At 38.0% G+C, this 19,498-nt stretch overlaps 1 protein-coding gene across 1 annotated transcript in view; it reads left to right on the plus strand.

The window, feature by feature from the left end:
• Positions 1–19,492, plus strand: part of LOC109421565 (protein bowel) — a 100,888-nt gene extending 81,396 nt beyond the window's left edge. The window contains exon 3 of the mRNA XM_062849698.1: positions 18,464–19,492. Within this exon, the coding sequence (XP_062705682.1) occupies positions 18,464–18,467 (4 nt within the window). The 3' untranslated portion in view covers positions 18,468–19,492. The remainder of the gene's footprint in view (positions 1–18,463) is intronic.
• The last annotated feature ends 6 nt before the right edge of the window (positions 19,493–19,498 follow it).

The raw sequence follows: 19,498 nt of genomic DNA on the forward strand, positions 1-19,498 counted from the left end.
TGGTGGCTGTACCACAGTCCACAGCGCATTAATGGTAGGTGTAATTGAGTGTCAGGTTTTGACAAATTTTATTGTTTGTGGAAAGGGTTCGGTGAAGACGTGCATGTGATTTAGTGCTGGTCAGGCGAATGATAACCAATTCTTTACTTGTGTCTATGTGTTCTAGTTCAAATTGACTTACATTTACCTATAGAATAATGCTTATAGGTATCAATTTGCGGAGGAAAAAACTGGCAGATTTGTTGTAATTATGACGTGTGATGTTATCCAGAAAACCTAAGGTTAGTGTATGTCCAAGGAAGCCAAGGAAAGTTTCATTAAGAAGAGTTGCTGGACCGTCTGAAAATCGAAGCATGGTCACGCTGAATACCACCCAACCGTTCACTTACCGCTTCGGCAATATGGATCCTTGGGTTTGTTACTTTCAGAAAAATGTATTAGAAAACTCAAGTGTTATGCCTCGAAGAACTGTACTTGTCAACAACGTAATCGTTAAATCAAGAATCTTCATTTGACCATTGCTTCTTAACTGACATAGAAATGGTAACTAATTTAAAAAGAGATGCAATCTACTTCGTCATATGTGCTAATTCCCGTCATATCAGACGAGAAATAGCCAATTATTACAGATATTCCAACTTACCTTTGCCAATACCTCAATGGATGGAAGCAAAAAGATGTAGGCATCAATAACTAGCCCATATAGCACCGGAAATCAAATAACTACGCGTAATTTCACGTCTCAATTTCACTTCACTTACGAGTTGACTACTTTTCTCGTGTTGCGCACGACGAAGGCAACCGCACCAAAGCAACAGCTAGCAGAATTGTTCGTCATCACCGTTAAATTTTCACTTCGCCAGATTCACTTGTTGAATCAACCTTCATTTCTCACCCCACTAAACCTCTGTGGTACCTCAAAGTTGGTTTTCCCTGCTGCAGAGTGCAGCAAAAGCTGATCAAATGCTTTGATAAATCACGTTTTTTTTTCGTCGTTAAAATGTAAACAACTAGTTGGCTTCGTCTAGAGAAGATGCAAGCAAATGTGTGCGTGGATTTTATGCATACGAAACATCGTATTTAACAACCACAAGGAAAAAAAAAATCTTCGTTGCACTGTGATGGCGTATTACGATCTGTTGGGCAAAAGAGAAATATTTTGGTTGCTACATTTATGTCTATTTAAATGCTTTTTACTCAATCGTACTTTGAATACATTATTTGATTTAGATTGCGAAGAATTTGACCGACATTTCGAATAAACACCTATGGTCAAATCATAAATTTTGGCCATCCCTTGCACCATAGTGTCACGTAGAAAGTGTGCCGAGAATAGAATTCAGGTTGTGCCCAAAATAGAAGTGGACTAGATGGAAACAGAATTCAAGGAATAATTATTAAGCCTATTATTTTGAAGAAATTGTAAATAGTTCTATTAAATTTTTTACCATCATACGGAAGCTAATTTATAAATTTGTAATTGATACCAAATTAGCCATTAGGCGTTGTGCGAAGTGCAAGAATAAATTCGATCAATATTTGTTGGTGTTCAGATAGACGGGAATTGGATAAAACCCATATTATGAAGTCTTGACCGGTGCTGCAAGATAACAGTCTCAGTTATTGCTTTTCAGCCGAAAATGAATAACAGCGGTGGCCGTTTTCTGTTCCACGTTGTGAAAACTGACAGAGCCCGGGGGCTGAATTTGTGAGCGAACCAACAAAGTATCATTCCCAATCATCCACACACTATTCATGCCAACTTGCCATTCGTCTTAAGCGGTGGCTAGTGAGAATGAGTACCCTATACACCACCACGGGTGAAAACACTCACCTACAGAAAACTGAATAGATTTTTTTTCACTGTCAACACTTGTCTTCGCCTTGGTGAAGATATGACGAAGCCACACTTTGTTTCTTCAGATTTGTACCCTTCAAATTCGAAGTGTTGCTTCGTCATATCTTATCCACAGACAAACAGACGTCTCACTCCACCCACTTCCCACCGTTTCCCTTTTTAACGCACTATTCAAATATTCTGCAGTTCGCAAATCTCTCTTCCATGGCGCTCGCATCGTTTTTGCTCCAGTTTGACGTTTGCTCACTAGCGCCATCTACTCAGCGGGTTTTCGAAACACAGCATAATTAGCATTGGGCGATTTTGCTTTTGTGACGATGATTTCAATTGCACTTTGTTCCAAGTAATATGTCTGTTTGTCTGTGTCTTATCCTTCAACACGCTGAGTGGGTACCTTTTTCGTTCCTTTAACTGTGTACCGATAGCAAGACATATATGACAGGGAAGCTAAAACGGATAGAATAAATAATGCTAAATATCACACTCATGAAGTAGGGTCTGGGACCATTTGGGCAGGGGGACTTGTTTTGGGCACTTGCTGCTATAACTCAGTCAATTTTTAACCAATTGACTTCAATGTTTGTACATGGCTTATGCATATCTCACCGTGTCCCAAAAATCAAGTCATTTGGATAAAAATTGAATGCTCAAAATAGGTCACCCTGCTCAAATGATCCCAGACCCTACTTTCGAAAAATTGCAGCTCTGGTGTTGACTTGTTTTCAACATGATTTTGATCACTACATCTATATTTTTTCCGTTATACCGAAGGTTCTTATTGGAAGCTTGTTGTTCGGATAAGACACAGAAGAATCTTCCGGATGACTATTTGAAATGCAAATTAAATCAACAAGGAATTTGAATAACTCGGCACCAACATTTCAAAAGGGCGTAACTGCATTTGGAAGTAATACCTTCTTTCAAAGCTGTAGGTCGTACTGCCTCCCTTACACTCAAACCACCGTGATTGTCGGTACTTGTTGTGAAAAACATGGAAATCATAACACATGATCCACAGCTTTAAAAGAAGGTGATGATTCCAAAAGCAGTTACGCCCTTTTGAAATGTTGGTGTCGAACTGTGCTACAGGAATAAGAGGAGCGTTCCTAGATCTAGCAGATATATCGGCAAGTCGGTGATTCCGATAAGATGCGTCAGATTTTCTTTTTTAAATGCCTTCCAGGATTTCACAGAAGATTCTTCCACATATTTCTTGGTATTACTCTCATACTTTCCGATTTTTACTGGAATTTCACCCGAGAATCATACATAATTTCTTCCGTAGGGTTTCCTGGTATTATTCCCAGAGTCCCTCATGAGTTCTGCTGCGTTCTCCTCCAAAGAAGTGTTCATGGAATGTCTACTAAAATTTATCCAGACATCTCCACATCACTTGAAAAACTTCCAATTTGAAGGCACAGAATGTTGCTAATTGACAAATTGAGAGATGAAATTTATGAAAAAAAAATCATGTTCCGCTGGGATTTGAACCCACGGCTCCGTATTCGCTAGACCGGCGCATTAACCAACTAAGCCACAGAACATGTAACGATTCTGCGGAACAGAGAGCCAAACTGACTCCAAAGCCACACCATTCATTCATTTATTTAGTTAACATCAAATTCATTATAATACTGAATCAACAATTTGCCGCCATAATACTCGATTTGCAGCTGCAGCTCTCCAACGTCGGTCACGCCCAACACTCGCCAGATCACGCTCCACCTGGTCCGCCCATCGTGCTCTCTGCGCTCCACGCCTTCTTGTACCGACCGGATGGTTAGCAAACACCAACTTTGCAGGGTTGTTGTCCGGCATTCTTGCAACATGCCCTGCCCATCGTATCCTTCCGGCTTTGGCCAATTTCTGGATGCTGGGTTAGCCGTAAATCAACAAGAGAAGAATGCGAAGCCACACCATAAACACTCCTTTTTCACAAATCAATCTCTGTTTCGGCTTCCAGTACGTGATTTTTTCCACAAATTTCATCTCTAAATTTTTCAATTAGCAACATTCTGTGCCTTCTAATTGCAAATTTTTCAGTATATTTCAGACTTACCAGCAAACCTAGTGAATACATATCATTTTCACATGAGTATCTCTCAGATGTTGTCCTGGAATTTCTCCTAGAGTTTCTTTAAGGATTTCTCTTAAAAACTTTCCGCGATCCCTTCCGGAGCTCCTCTTAAGGAGTTTTTCACGAATTTTCTGCTGGAGTTCCTCCAGGGATTTGTTCCAAAGTTTCTCCTGGGATTTCTACACGAGTTGCAGCCAGGATATTTCCTAAAGGCTCTTGCGGGATTTCTCTTGGAGTTTCTCTCGATTCTCTCAGAAGATGGCTTCCGGTGGTGGTGTTGGGATAACTCAGTGTTTTTCTTTCTCCTAAGATTTTCTCCGGATTGCTTTTCGATATTTCTGCAAGAGCCTATGCTGTTATTTCTGATGCAGTTCTTCCCGTGATTTCTTTCAAAGCTTTTTCCAGGCTTTTCCTCATAGTTGATAAAAGGAATTCTTGCAGTATTCCCCCGTATTTTTTTTGCGAGGGAATATACCCAGAACTCTTCTCAGATTCCCTAACGAAAACTGTCCGTTGATATTCTAGGTGCTTCTTCTGGGATTTCTTGAATAGTTGTTCCCGGAGTTCTTTCGGGGATTCTACCAGGAGAAAATCTTTGGAAGAACTTCTGCAAGGAGCTGTTGGATAACCTACGATATTCCCTGAAAGAGCTTCCCGGGAAAAAATCGGAAGAAATCCTGGGAAAAACTGGAACATCTCAGAAAAAAGGTTTGGGAAAATTGAGCAAAAAAAATCAAGGAAGAATTCTGGAAATCCCACGACGAAATCCAAGAGAGATATCGAAAGCCTCTCTGGAAGAAATCCCTGGAAGAACTTCTCCGTTGTCTGTCTAGTGTCGTGCTTCCTTCAAATAGCGAATAGCTCACTGGAATCAGTACATGTATCCGTGTTTTTGAAACAAACAGAAACTTGGGAGGACTGGATAAAGCCAGGAAAAAAGCTAAAACTTCATGAAAAAACACTTCGATAAATTCAAACAACAACTCGCGGGAAAAACTCTGTGAGAGACTACGAAAGAATTCAAAGTAGGAATTGCTGTAGAAATTCAAGAAGGGATCTCGGGAAGAATTCAGTAACAAATTTTGAAAACGACGTATAATCAATGCTATACCATTGATTATACGTCGTTTTCAAAATTTGTTACTGAATTAAGGAAAGAATCGTGGGTAGAATTTCGAGAAAAATCCACAAAGGAATTGCGAAACTAAGTCTGGATAGACTAGCAATCAAATTTCTAAACAAATCACTGAATGGATTCCGAATCCTTGAAAGACTTTTTGAGAAGTATCAATCTAAATAACCAAGGTGATCGGAACAGTCCGTTTTTATTCAAAGTTGTTGATGTTTTTCGTAAAATTTTCATTGGAATCTCAACATTAGACATCCAAGTCCTGTTTCAATGCCTAAATATTTTTTATTGGATTTGTAGAGTGTTTGCATGACATTTCTTTTTAAAAGACATTTTCTATGTAAATGATCCAGAAAATCACTGAGAAAAATCTCGATATATTCTTAAATCGATATTTAATTTTTTATCGAAGGATTGCAGTATTAGTTCTTGGAAGGATTCGACGATTTAGCGAAATTTCTTATATAATAAATCTTGAGCATTTTCTCTTTTTTTTTTAATTTTTTTGCGGATATTTCTGTAAAGCATTTTTTTTATTATATAACATTTACAAAGTTTATTTTTCAATTTTAATTCATAATTGAAAAGTTAAATTCGTAAATAAAAAAACAGGTGAAAATTACAATGTTGATAATGCTTTTGACAATCACTTACACAACAGAAACACGTTTTGATGAACAAATTGTGATTTAAACAATGAAAAGAAATCCACGTGCTCCGGTGGAGGAATAGCGAATGGCATTCGCTGAGCGAATCGGAAGCCTAAGTAAAATCAAACTGAAATGGGAGTTAAAGGAGAAACACCCATGAATCTCTTGGGTGATCCCTAGCACATAGGTTCCCAAAGTTTCTGGTGCACGACCCCCTTTTGCCAGCAGACGTATTTTTCGCGACCCACCATAGAAATTCCCTCATTTGTTGTCTGTTACAGTAAAATATTTGACTGACCCTCGCGACCCCCTGGATGAAGGCCAGCAACCCCCCTTGGGGTCGTGACCCACAGTTTGGGAAACCATGCCCTAGCAGAGCTCTGGGAGGAATCACTGAAAAAGTTCATAAGGATACCCTGAAAGAATCCCGAGGGGAATCTCGACAGAAATTTCGTAAAGAAATCAGAAGGTATGCTTGAAAGAATCCCAAAGAGATGTCAAGAAGAGTCCCTGGGGTAATATCTTGAGAAAAAAAGAAATCTTGAAATGAATTTTCGAAAACATCTCTAGACGATATGCGTAAAAAATCCCATTACGATTTACATAAGGAAACCCTGATAAAGACATACCCAGACAACCAGTAATCGTAAAAGATGTTGTATAAGATGTTAAAGTGAAAAAAAATAAAAATAAAAAATACAAAAATAAAAATAAAAAAATAAAATAAAGAATCGAGATATAGATAGTAAAAAAATCACAGTACTGTGCCATCATTTATGACATTTTTGATAGTATAATCTTTCTGACACATAGTTCGTATTTTCTCGTATAAGAAATACACGCGCCGGTAAAGAAATTTAACCCTCAAGCAGTCGCGTCTTCGGCCACCCGCAATGACACCACGCACACGCTGTGTACCACAAGCGTGCTTTTTTCATGGTGCGAGTACTCAGTACACAACGCGACCGCTCCAGGGTTAAGAAAGACTACTCTTGTGAATCTAAAAACAAACAAACTTTTTGTACAGCGTTGCCCTCTAGCGAAATAATTTCAAACTGATGATCGTAGAATGTACCGAACTTTGCAGCAACGTTTGAGCTACCTAATGTCCCAATTCTGAAGTAATTTTTCCCCCTTGTAGGAAACTTCTCTGCAGACAGAATGATGATCAATGCGGAGAAGTAGGAAGAAATGTGGAAGCTTTCGAATAAACCAATGCGTTTGCGTGAAAACCTGCGATTAGAGTCGGAGCCATTAGTCCACCATACCGGGTACCCATTAATCCTAAACATCATATAAACCTTTCTCTTCCTTAAAAATCAAAGGTTTTTAGTTGTCATTTTTTGTAGACGGAAGTCAACCCCCTTACTTTTACTCCGTGATATTATGCACTTCTTTCTCCGCATGTCCTCTTGATCAGTAAAAGCCACACAAACCGGATGGTGAAGAGCCCGGTCATGCCAGTAAATATTGATTAATTGGCAAGATAAGCGGTATCGGTCTCTCGCGAAAAAAAAGCATTCCTCTCCACACTCGTTTCGCCCACCTCAGATAAACCAATGCTCAAATCGACCTCGATAGGTTGCAGCAGCAGCAGCAGCAACAGCCATCCGAGATCCTCCAAGTTGAGCCTCTTCTTCCGTTTAAGCACACTCTTCAGGAGGAGCATCCAGTCCAGTCGTTACGCGTTGCGCTGTGGAATCCGGAGTCTTCTCAGGCTGAGAAATTTGCATATTAATGAGCGAGCGTCGTCGTCCGTCCGTCCGCCTGCCTGCCACCCATCCTGACTGCAGTCCATGAACGAACTGCTCCTGCACTTCATTTGGAACAAAAGAGGGAAACTCAATTAAAGTTCACACGGAAAAGCAGTGTCGCGTCGGTTCGGAAAACGTTAATTGGCAGTTTTAATGGAATTCACAAAATGGACTCGCGGCTACGCGGGGCTGCGATGGGTGACGATTGGCACCCGCGGATGACCGGTGGCGGTGGCGGCGGCAGCACAAAGTGTAAGTACCTACCTACAAGTGGGTTCGACTTTTTTGCATGCTCATTCCGAAATTGCTGACTCAGTCAGCAGCAGTGCGAAAAACAGGGGAGCCAATCGAAGACGATTGTTTGGACGAAGAAAGAAAGTTGAAACAATATTTACATGATTGTGCCCTCCGGTTGACCGGTTTCGTCCTTCGGACTTCACTGTGGATTATGTGGTGGTTAAAATTTGTGGATACTATCTTTCTCTGACCAAACCTTAATAACCTGCACACGAATTGTTTGGAGTATAGATCTTTGAATATAAATGGAAATGAAAATAAACACTCTATGGCTCCTTTCTGCTCTCAGATTATATTCATACTGCCTTACATCTACGAACGTTTTATCAGAAGCTAGAAAGATATTGAAACATACACACAGTTTTCGATGTCCTCGAAGTTTTTTGAATAAGATTCACGATGCCCTCAAAAATATGCAACCATATTTGTTCATGCTTTATTTACGATCCCATAGGGGCTTTATCAATGAGATTTGAATTTTGAACAGTTTCTAATGGCTGTAATATTAATTATAGTTAACTTAGTGCAAACATCCCATGTAACATTTTTAAGTAGAACTGATTCGAGAAAGCCATTTGAACCGTCGTAAAACCAAAATAAAAGTTTTATTATAATTATGAAAACCTCTTCTAAAATAGCTACACTTTTAACTGTTGTTTGCGATTACACGACTATTAGTTAACAGTTTCGGATTTTCTTTGAATAATGATTCTTTGAACCTACATAAGAAATCAGATAACTAACTTGCAAAGTTAAAATATTTTCGACCACCAATATGTACGCAACTCGCCCATAGTGCGACGCGTTCGTAAAATTAAACACACCCAGCTGTAGTTGATAATTAGCTTACCTAAATTAATAAAAGCCTGCATCTGGATGGAGGCCGCAAACTGCGAATCGCTTGCCGCTAAACACCGATGCAAAACGATTACCATCTCGATGAGCTGCCCATCGAATGCAAAGAAAAAAAATAAACGAACCTACAGCCGTGTAAAGACTGCAACAAAAAAGGGAGCAATAAGCTCATCACCATTTCACGAAACTTCGAGGTGTAATTTGAACTAATTTCGAGGCCGGACCAATCAGCAGGATGTGCTAAAATAACAACCTCTGGGGAGATCACCGAGCGCTACAAAAAAAAAGAACAAGAAACTGCTGGGGTACCCTGCACCCCACGTTCGCTCTCATTTCATTGCCCTAGACATGGCCAATTGAAGGGAATGAACATAACCTAAAACCACCTGTTACGCTAATTTTGCACTGCACTTTACGCTTTACCTCGTCGCCCCCCACCCAGTTCAGGCACTGAAGGAGTCTCAGACGCACCCGCTTGCTTGTGGAAGACCCTCGGGGAAAGAATTTCAAGCTATGTATTGCAAAACACTCCGTGTTACGCTTGGCAAAACAAAAGAGAGGGTCTCAAGCGGAAACCATCTGCCCCACCCTTCTGGGGCGCATGGCTTCTTCAGTTTCTTCAAGACCTTTTGGGAAGACACTTTTCTGGATTTTTTATGGTGTTCAGCATACATTACCAATTGATTACAGTATGCACTGGTGAGTCGCAATAATTACGGAAGCCCGTTTGATTCAGGTTTTTTTTTTTGCTTGGTAAATTTCCTTTGTGATAAAAATAGGCTCACATTTTTTAGAACAGAACAACTGTTGCGGATTTCTCAGCTTTTGCGAGAATCGTACAAATATGCATACACACTAGACTGACCCAAATACAAAAATGTTGAATCGTAGAATATGGTACACCCCCCAGATTTTGTTTTGACTTTATTACCGAGTTTTTCTTACGAAAATATAATATGATAATAAAATTAAAAGCACTACAAATGTATATTCAAAGGTTGTAGTGGAACACTACAAATGCGTAATAAAATTAGGACAGCACATATGGACTTATACAACACAAAACATATAATTTGTCCTGTTATCCTAGTGGATAACAATTTCCAAAACAGAGGATGACGAGGTTTCATAATTGTAGTTGGTCCATCAGTCAATCCTGTAATTGTATTTTTGTGGGACGTTACCTGTTGTTCGCAAGCGTAAGTTGCTTTCTTAGCTTGTGTTTTGTCTAGCAATTTCTAATCCTAAGGGGGCATGCTGATTTGGGTTTTAATTTGAGAAGTCTACACTTTGATGTTTGAGAAGCGTTTACTCATGCCCTCTAGATAATCATTGCCCGAAATGACCTGAAAGTAGGCCTCCAAAATTAGAATGATGAGATCTCATCCATTACTCCAGAGCACTATGAATGTTCATTTTACTTAGGGACACATTAACAAGTTCACCCTTTATAAGGCAGTGGCAACTATATTGCCACCTTATACACATATTTTTTTCTGTTCGTTTAGAAAATTTTTACAACTTCTGTTTTAACTGACGGTCACATTAGGTCTTTGTGAACACTCATGATTTTTTTGAGCCATAACAAATATGAATGTGCTTTTTTAGAACAAAATGTCTGTCAAAAAACTGCCATTTTTGGATGCATAAAGGTTTATAAGCTCGAACTTCTGTTGTGGTGAGCGAATTGAAAATCAAATGATGAGGAATGAAAGGCCTATGTTCCTTATACTTGAGGACAATATTTTAACTTGATTGCTTCATTACTTTTAGGAACTCGGCCTTTTGAAAAAATGTACTATTATAATTAGGCATGTACTAAAATTGCCATATCGTCCAAACTAATTGACCAATCGAGTTCAAATTCACACATGTAACTCATGAATATTGGGGCAATACCTTATCAAAAAATCAGCATGATTGATAAACGCATCACAAAATAACAACATTTTAAACATTGTTAACAAAAAGTTGAAATTTAGACCATTTTTTTCATACAAAATCGACCATCGAATTTTTTGAAAATAAAATCGTTTTTGTTCATTACGCAACGTACTTTATATTCCAATGTAGAACGAGTGGACTCCGGGCCTGGTTTTCTCGGCCTTATAAAGGGTTAAAATAGAACATGAGACACAAAAATAAAAATGTATCAATTTCTAACGCGACGCTAGTTCATCTCGATACCCAGAGCTTTGCTTCCCTGCCGTCGCAAGAATTCACAAGTAGTATGTTTGTCTGGAGTGAGATTCGATCTCTGGTCCTCAGCGTGATAGTTTTGTGCTCTAGCCATCCCACAAGGTACGCTACCGTGTCGTTCGGGGTGTCGTTATGTGACCTGATAGCAATGATGGTGGTAATTGTTAACCCTCGAGCGATTGCACTGTTGTATTTTGTACAATATGTTGAAAAAGTCTCGCTTTTTATACTCAGCACTAGCGTGGTGCTGGCTGTGGTGTTCAACCGCGCGAGTTATGGAAGGTGAAATTGTTTGAGTTTTTTCTTGTAACACTAGTTTACAGCATTTTTGAACTCGGTAAGCTGATGATCGTTTTTGGTGTAGGATCATGCCCTGAGTTCGAAAACGCGGAGGAAAAAAAATACAGTAGAGCGGAAATTTTTTGAAGGTTAATGGTTTGAAATCGATTTTTGTTCTATTTTAAAGAAAAGTCGCTCATTTCACACATCTCATTCTCCGTAATCAATGCTCCGGTTGAGCTGAATTTTTTACTGTAACTCGCCTACATATGAAATGTCAATAAACATTGAGATAGAAATTTTAAATTGTTTTTTTCTTATTGAAAAAATACATTTCTTCATATATTTTTGAAAAATTTGCTAAAATTTAAGGAGATCGTCCCCAAAACTTGCCAATATCTTGACTTTAATCAATCTGGCGCAAAACCTGGATTCAAATGATCGAATGGTTTTATATTCAGCTTTAAATTTATGGAAAAAGATTAAAAATTGGTCGAACAAAAAGCAAGATATTTGAATTTTAATAAATTCCATATATTGAAAAGTTGTAAAACTCGATATTAGCATAGCATAGCATAGCATAGCATGAATACTTGCACAAATCTTGGATGGAGTTGCAAAGTTGAATATTTCCATTGACATTGCTGATGTCGCTACTATCTACAATGCCATAGATTCACTCAGCTCCACACACCTGGCCAAGTCCTTGCAAGCATTTATAAATCCCTTCATCAACTTAGAAAGAGCCCAGAACTGAAGCAGCTTCCAATAGATGAAAGGATGTAGAAAATAGCGAATTTTCAACTTATATGTAGTTTTATAACAAATGTATATAAACTGAAATAGAATTATTGATAAATAAATAATATTAGAAAGATCTCACCAATTGTTGTATAGTTTTTGTGGCCCAATGCCGATCATCTAATTGTCTGTGATTAATGTTCTTCACATGGAGTTTTGGCAGAAATATTTTTTGATTTGCCTCATTTTTTCTCCGAGTGAGAGGAAATCTTTGACACATGAACCAAACTATCACTAATCGTTCCGCACACGTATTATACAGCCGTCGCGCCGTCGTCACAGTTCAGCTCTAGGTCCAAAAGGGTGTAGATAGGAATTGAATCAAAGTTCTCCGACGAGCAGAAAATATCTACATTTCCCGACCCTTATTCGTGCACAGACCGCATCACTGACGCGCACCGACCATCGTTTGGCGCTTGACCAAAAAATAAAAAATAAATAAACGACGAAACAAACATAATCTACGCTTGGAGAATCGTCTCCGGGCGGCTGATTTGAACGAAATTGTTAACATGTTATGTACGTCATTTTCATAAATGTTTAAAAAACATTAAATTTAAAAGGAACTTTCTCACCAATGTTGAATCATCTTCGTCGAAGAAACATCGCTTGCCCTTTCCGGTCGCGAGGAAGAAGTGTTCCAGCAATGTCTAGCGTCACGATAATCCGGCGGACGTTTGCTCGCTTGTGCCATCCCATCTCGATCACCTTGAGCTCTTCGTTACCCACACACTTTTTCCTCCATCTTCTTCAGGACGTAGCTCCCAACGCGGCACTCTGAACTATCTTCTATTCTAGCGTTCGTAATCACTTTCACCGAAAAAAAACACACTTTTTGGTTTCCTTCCAAACAACGCACTTATTTAATTATTGTTTGAAACCGAAATACTAAAAACTAAGAATGTCCAAAACTGCAGAATCATCTTCAAAACTTCTTGAAAATGCTGACAGGCGGAAAGCAAAAACACAGCACGAGAAAATTTCACGTCTATATTCGCGCGCGGCACACTACGATCGGCCAAGTTGTAAAACTCGATATTGAGCTGAAACTCAAAAACTGTTCTACTTTAAATTTTTTGAAGCACGGTTTCGAAATCAGCGCTAAATTATGCTTCAAACATTTTGGTCGTAGACAGAAGTTCACGACTTTCGTTTTATTTTGTAAACTAGTGTAATTTTTCAACGTACTTTTCTTGTGATGTTTGCTGAATCTTTTGCAAACTTGTTTATGATCATCGTCATCATTATTTCTTACTGCAATATTTTGAAGAACCTCGCTTTGTAAGACTTTTATGGCAAATTACGTATAACATTCTTAGAGGATTTCCATTCTTTTTTTTTATCTGTATTAACGAGATTTTTAGCCCTAGGCAAGTTCATCTCGGGGCCCACGCTTTACTTCCCTTCCGAAGGAAGAACTCACATTTTGCGAGTTTGTCGGGAGTGGGATTCGATCATAGGGCCTCGGCGTGATAGTCAAGTGTTCTAACCATCACACCAGATCCGCTCCTCGATTTCCATTCTTATTCTTGATGACTTCTTTGCAATTCATTCGGCAGATTTCCGGTAAGCCTAATGGTTGAGGCTTGGAATCGCCTATCAGACGACGGGTAACTGGATTCCCGATCCTGCGGAATATTCAATGTAATACATACCGGGATTTTTTCAAGAATTCGTCTAAAGGTTCCAACATAGATTCCATTTAGATAATATTCCTTCCACGGATTCTTCTAGAAACTTTTTTAGGTTTTTCTTAGAAATTCCTCCCTCTAGGCACCTCCAGAAATATCACCAAGATTTTTCTAGGAAACCATTCATGCTTAACAAATTTCGCCATGTATTACTTTAGAATTTTCTCCGACGATTCTGTCAGAAAACCATTCATGGTTTCCAGACATTCTTACAGCGTTTTTTTTTTACATAAATTCATCCAGGGATTTATTCAAAAAATATTCTTACAGAAGCATTTTTCTGCGATGCCTTAAGATAACTCATCAGCGATTCGTTAAGAAATATCTCTTGAGCTCCCTTTAGTAATTCATCCAGAGATTTCTTTTAAAAAAATCCATAAATTTGTCCATTTATTTTCCTAAGAATATCTATTGAAAATCTTCTATAGATTCCTTCTAAAATTGCTCTATTGATAAGAAGTATATAAAATGCGTCGCGCAAAATTCTCGTCACACTTATGGCAAACTTTTTGTGTGGGTCCCCTGAAAAGTGTGACAAGCCACTTTGCTTAACGTCTCTCCCTCCTTAAAGCGTGACGTAATTAAAAGGCGTTTCATCCTCAGGAATTCCTTCATAAAGTTATCCAAGATTTTTTTTTTCAAAAATTCATCGGCTCCTTCAAAAATGCATTCAGGAATTCTTCCAAGCAGGAATTCCTTCAGAGATTCTTGTGAAATTCATACAGAAATTCCTTTAAAAGTTCCTCCGTTTATGTCTTCATGTACTTTCTCGAAAAAAAATCCAGGATGTCTTCTCAGATGCCTTGAGGATGTTTATAACAATCTCCTCTGAAAACTACTACAGAATTTTCTTTGGAAATTTGTCATGAGATTTTACTATTATACTTTAATGAAACGTAAGTGTTTCTCTAGACATTTATTCAGAATTACCTTAAAAACTTCCACGATTTCCTCCGGGTATTCTTTTAGAAAATCCATGAACTTTGATAAAGGATTCCTCGAGAAAATTCCTCCAATTTTTTTTTAATATATCCTTGAACCATGGAACTTCTTCAGGAACATATTCTAGGGTTTTTTTGTGAATTATCCTGGGATTCTTTCAGATATTCCTCCAGGAATTTGTTCAAAGAATATGTCCTGTGATTTCTAGAAAATTAGACAGAAGATTTACTCAAAAATTCATTCGAGGATTCTTTCAAAAGTTTCAGAAACCTTCCAGAAACTTCCTCCACAAATATTCCCAAAGACTCCTTCAGTAGCTAAAAGATTTTTTCATGAATGCCAGTACGGGATTTTTTCAGAAATTCTACTATAGATTTTTTTCTTCAGAAATTTATCTAGAGCTTTTTCAAAAACTCTTGAGCGGTTCTTCCGGATTTTTTTTTCTAAGGCATCCTCTAAGGGAAATATCTCCTGAGTTTCTTTCAAAGATTCCTCCAGGAACTCTTTCAGATATTCTTTCATGGATTCTACAGAAGTACTTCTTGAAATCACTAATGCTTAAGAAATTTTTCAATGATTCCCTGAAGGAATTTCTAATATTTTTCCTGGAGATAATTCTGGAGTTTCCATGAAATTTGTTAGAGAATTTTCTAAAGAGTTTCCTCAATAACATTCTGTGGAGCAATTTCTTAAGTAATCTTTGGAAAAATTTCTGCAGGAACCCCATTTGAATACGCGGAGGAACTCCTTGAGATAGTTCTGGAGAAATTCCTTGAAGAATTCTATATGATAGTTTTAGAGGAATTTAAGTAAAAATTCTCGGAGAAGTTTCTGAAGAAGGAAATCCCTGAGGAGATGTCTAAAGGACACTTTTGAGAAATTTCTAAAGTAAAGCAAGAAAAAATTCTGAACGAATCCTTGAAATAATTTCTTAAGGAATCCGAGCAGAAACTGCAAACAAAGTTATTGGAGGAGTTTATGAATAAATCCTTAAATAATTGTGTGAACGGAATCTTGGAGAATGTTCTGAAGCAAACCTGAAAAAACTGCTGGAGATACTTCTGAGTTTCTTGCAAAATGTCTGAAAGTATAAGTTTACAAAAATCTCTAAAAAATATCTATAAAAATCGCTAGAGGAATTTTCGGAGGAAACCCAATAGAAATTTGAATCAAATCTAGAAGAATTTTTGAAGGAATCACTAAAATAAGGTACACCAGGGCAAGTTGAAACGGGTGGGGCAAGATGAAACGCGAAGTTTTAAAATAGTTTTCAATAAATTTTTGATTTTTTTCTTTCACCAAAAGATTGTTTGAATCAAAAACTATGTGTTATGGCATTCAAGCAGTTCACCATCATTGAATAACATAATGTTAACCCGCTGTTTCATCTTGCCCCACCCGTTTCAACTTGCCCCGGTGTACCTTTTGCTTCTGAAGAAATTTCATTTTTTGAAGGCATCTTTTAAGGAGTGCTAGGAAGGAAATCTGTAGAATGTCTTGCATTAATTCCATAAAGAATTTCTAGAGGTATTCCTGTGGAAAAGCCAAGAAATAATACCAGAAGTGATTTCTGAAATAGTCCCTGATAGAAGCTCTGAAGGGATTTCTGGAGGGTCTCTGGAAAAATTTCTAAAGAATCACTGTAGTCCCCAATAAATTCCAAGAGAAGTTTACGGTGCAATCCCTGGGGGAATATTTGTGGAGTTTCTGAGAAACAGCCTAGAATTACTTCTAGAGGAAAATCTTTTGGAAGCTCCAAAGGATATTCTGAGAGAATTCCCGGAGGAATTCTTCTCGAAGGAGCTCCAACCAAAATTTCAGAATGCATTGCTGCAAAACAAAAAAAAACAGAATTTTTGAATGAATCGCTTGTAAAATTTCGGGATGAATAGAAACCTCTGGAGAATGTCCGATAAAATGCTCTTTTGGAATTGCCGACAAATAACTGGAATAATCTTCGATAAAACTTCTGAAAAATTTGCTAGAAGAACTTCTTTACAATCTGTTAAATATTTTTTACATGATTTATTTTTTGAAGAAATATCTGGGTGAAAACTGCAAAAACGCCGAGTAGAAATCTTGAGAAATTTCTAGAAAAATTCCGAAAGGAGTTCTGGAAATAGGAGAACTTACATATTTTCGACAGTTTTGTTCTCTTCGTCATAAGGGGTTTTTTGAAACCTGTAGGCCTCAGAGTTGGCCTCAAATCCTTCTCAATCAAGCTGAGTTATATGCCCAAATTTCAGGCAATTCGGCCCACAAAAACCCCCATGACGAAGAGAACAAACCTGCCGATAATACCCTTCGCCACCCTATTTAAAAAAATCATGAAAAGGGTTCCTGCAAAATTTTGTAGCAATATTCTTGTTGATGATAGTTTTTAATGGCACTCATGATTTCTCAACCCACAAAAAAGACAAAAATTTAATGTGCTCTGTGGGTAGAGAAATCACACTATTCTGTGTTGATATTTATAAAGAACTTGCGATAGTAATTTAAGAAAATAAAAAATAAAAATATTCACGCCGATTACGTGGTCGCCGCCGCCAAATAGGGTGTACGGCGTAACGCCGGCGTCGACGCCGACGCTGCCCCCAATTACTATATACGCCGCCGCCAGTGGAATGTGTTTCGGTGGACACGTCTACCTCTGAGTCCAATGTCACCCCGAACGGTGGTACGTTCGAAGGGAAGTAAAGCGATGTTTAGACTAATATGTGAAAATTTTAGCTCAATCGGTCAAAAACTGAGCTGATGCAAATGAGTTGAAATTTTTTTGGGATTTAAAGTTCAAATACAGGGGATAGAAAATAATTGTGACTGGTAAAATTTTCACGTTCAAAAAAATGTTCAACTAGCTGTAACTTTTCGCAAAGGGCATCAAATATTCTCAAATTTTTACTGTAAGTTCATCAACTAGTTGTGTATCAGTGGTCAAAATTTGGAAGAAAAAACGGGGTATTCTACACGAAGTACGGAATATTCTTGAAAAAGGTATAATTATCCGATAGCTAACTTTGAGCTGTTATATCTCCGAATTCAATGAACCAAATGAAATGAAATTTTAATCATTTCTGACCAAAGTAATGAATTTTGAAAAACGTCGTAATTAGTAATTATAACAAGAAAAAAGTTACAATTGCGATTTTATTTATTCTATGGTTTTCTAGTAAATTTATCTATTTTTCATATGCATCCCATTAATTTTCAAATTACTACTGGCCATTTGGTTGCTTTCCTTCGAAACATAAATATATTCAAAACAATTAGGGAGAATTTCAATTGATTATAATTACTATCTCGCATTTTGACACGATGATTAGGTTTTGGATAAACTTTTTTTATATTGCCAAAATAATTTAATAGTTATATTTTTTTTTCGTGTTAATAATATTAGGTTTAGTCAAAAGTTTTTAATGGCTCATTATATTGATAATGAATGATCAAAATTTCATTGGATTCGCTTGGTTAAATCCGGAGATATAAGAGCTCAATGCTGGCTATCGGATAGTTATACTTTTTCTTCAGAATCTTTCGTACTTCGTGTAGAATAGCCCGATTTTTCTTCCAAATTTTGACCACTGATACACAACTAGTTGATGAACTTACAGTAAAAATTTGAGAATATTTGATGCGCCTTGCGAAAAATTACAGCTAGTTGAACATTTTTTTCTAAAGTGAAAATTTTACTTGTCCCGATTGTTTTGACTATCTCCTGTACATACTGCCGTGTGCAGCATAGTTGTCCCATGTTAATAAGGATTCTCAAACGAAACCAAAAGAACTTTGAAACTCTAATGTAAACAAAAATCTGTTCAAATTAGTGAATCATAATCTTAGCAGAATATCCGAACATTATGAACAATCATGTAACATATAAGAATATAATGTAAACCTGATATTAACAACTTTTTTTTGTTTCCATTTCCAGGTAACACAAACCAAACAGTTGAAATATACTATGAACACACTCTACAACGTTGGTATAAACATCATCCAGTTCAGTCTTCTCCTTCTGGGTACTAAATACCCTGGTTCCGTGAAATCATATTTATGCAAACCATCTCCAAAAGTATATACACAACCGTGTGGAAGCGTAAGTACCTACTCTCTCGTTGTCGCCAACGAGTGCCAAACTTTTTCAGGAATTTACAGTGCTCAAAGACCGACGACCTCTTCCACCATCATGTTGGCCAACATCATTTGTGCTTCCACCAGCTATCTGGCAGCAGCAGCAGCAGCAGCACAAATTAAATTAGCCACTTCTGGATGCAAATTTATTCCGGTCCTTTCCTCAGAGACACCTTCGTTCGTAAAGCCATGCTGCAGCATCGCATCGGATTGGATGCTGCGTGCGTGTGTGAGTTTATTTTTCTTTGAATCGTAAAACTCCTCTGCTCTGGAGCAACCCCGAAAATGCAGATGTCGACCAACGAACGACACATTAGGAACGTCGAGTGTGAAATTCGTCTTATGAGGATACCGTTGCCATTAAAATTCAGCGCAGATCATTAAAAAGCAATCACGTTCAAGGCGCAGATCGTTCTTCTCTATGTGAGCGGTTGCGTATGTTTGTGTGTTGTTCCAACCAACCACTGGCACTGGCTGAAATCCAGCGTGGTAGGGAAGAGCCATGGCCGAGACCGGAGAGCCTTCTTTGAAAGTTGAGATGGGTTCTCTCCACTCGTCCTCGTCAAGTGGGTTAACCTTTGTGCAGTTTGTATAATGCCAGAAGTTTAAACCATCGCCAGCTCATTATTGACGAAAAGTCGTAGGTAATTAGCATACTTTGGAAAGGAATCCTCGGAAAGCCTTCGCCCGGATCTGAGAGTCATGTGCGATGTGTCTGAGAGGAGCGATCGATCGCCATTTGAGATGCAAAGTACCTACGATGTGTGTTAATTTGAATAATTTATTCCGAACTCAAGAATGCTTCCAAATATCGTTTATTTGGATTGACGAAGGT

Source organism: Aedes albopictus, chromosome 2 (assembly GCF_035046485.1).
Source record: "Aedes albopictus strain Foshan chromosome 2, AalbF5, whole genome shotgun sequence".
NCBI lineage: Eukaryota > Metazoa > Arthropoda > Insecta > Diptera > Culicidae > Aedes > Aedes albopictus.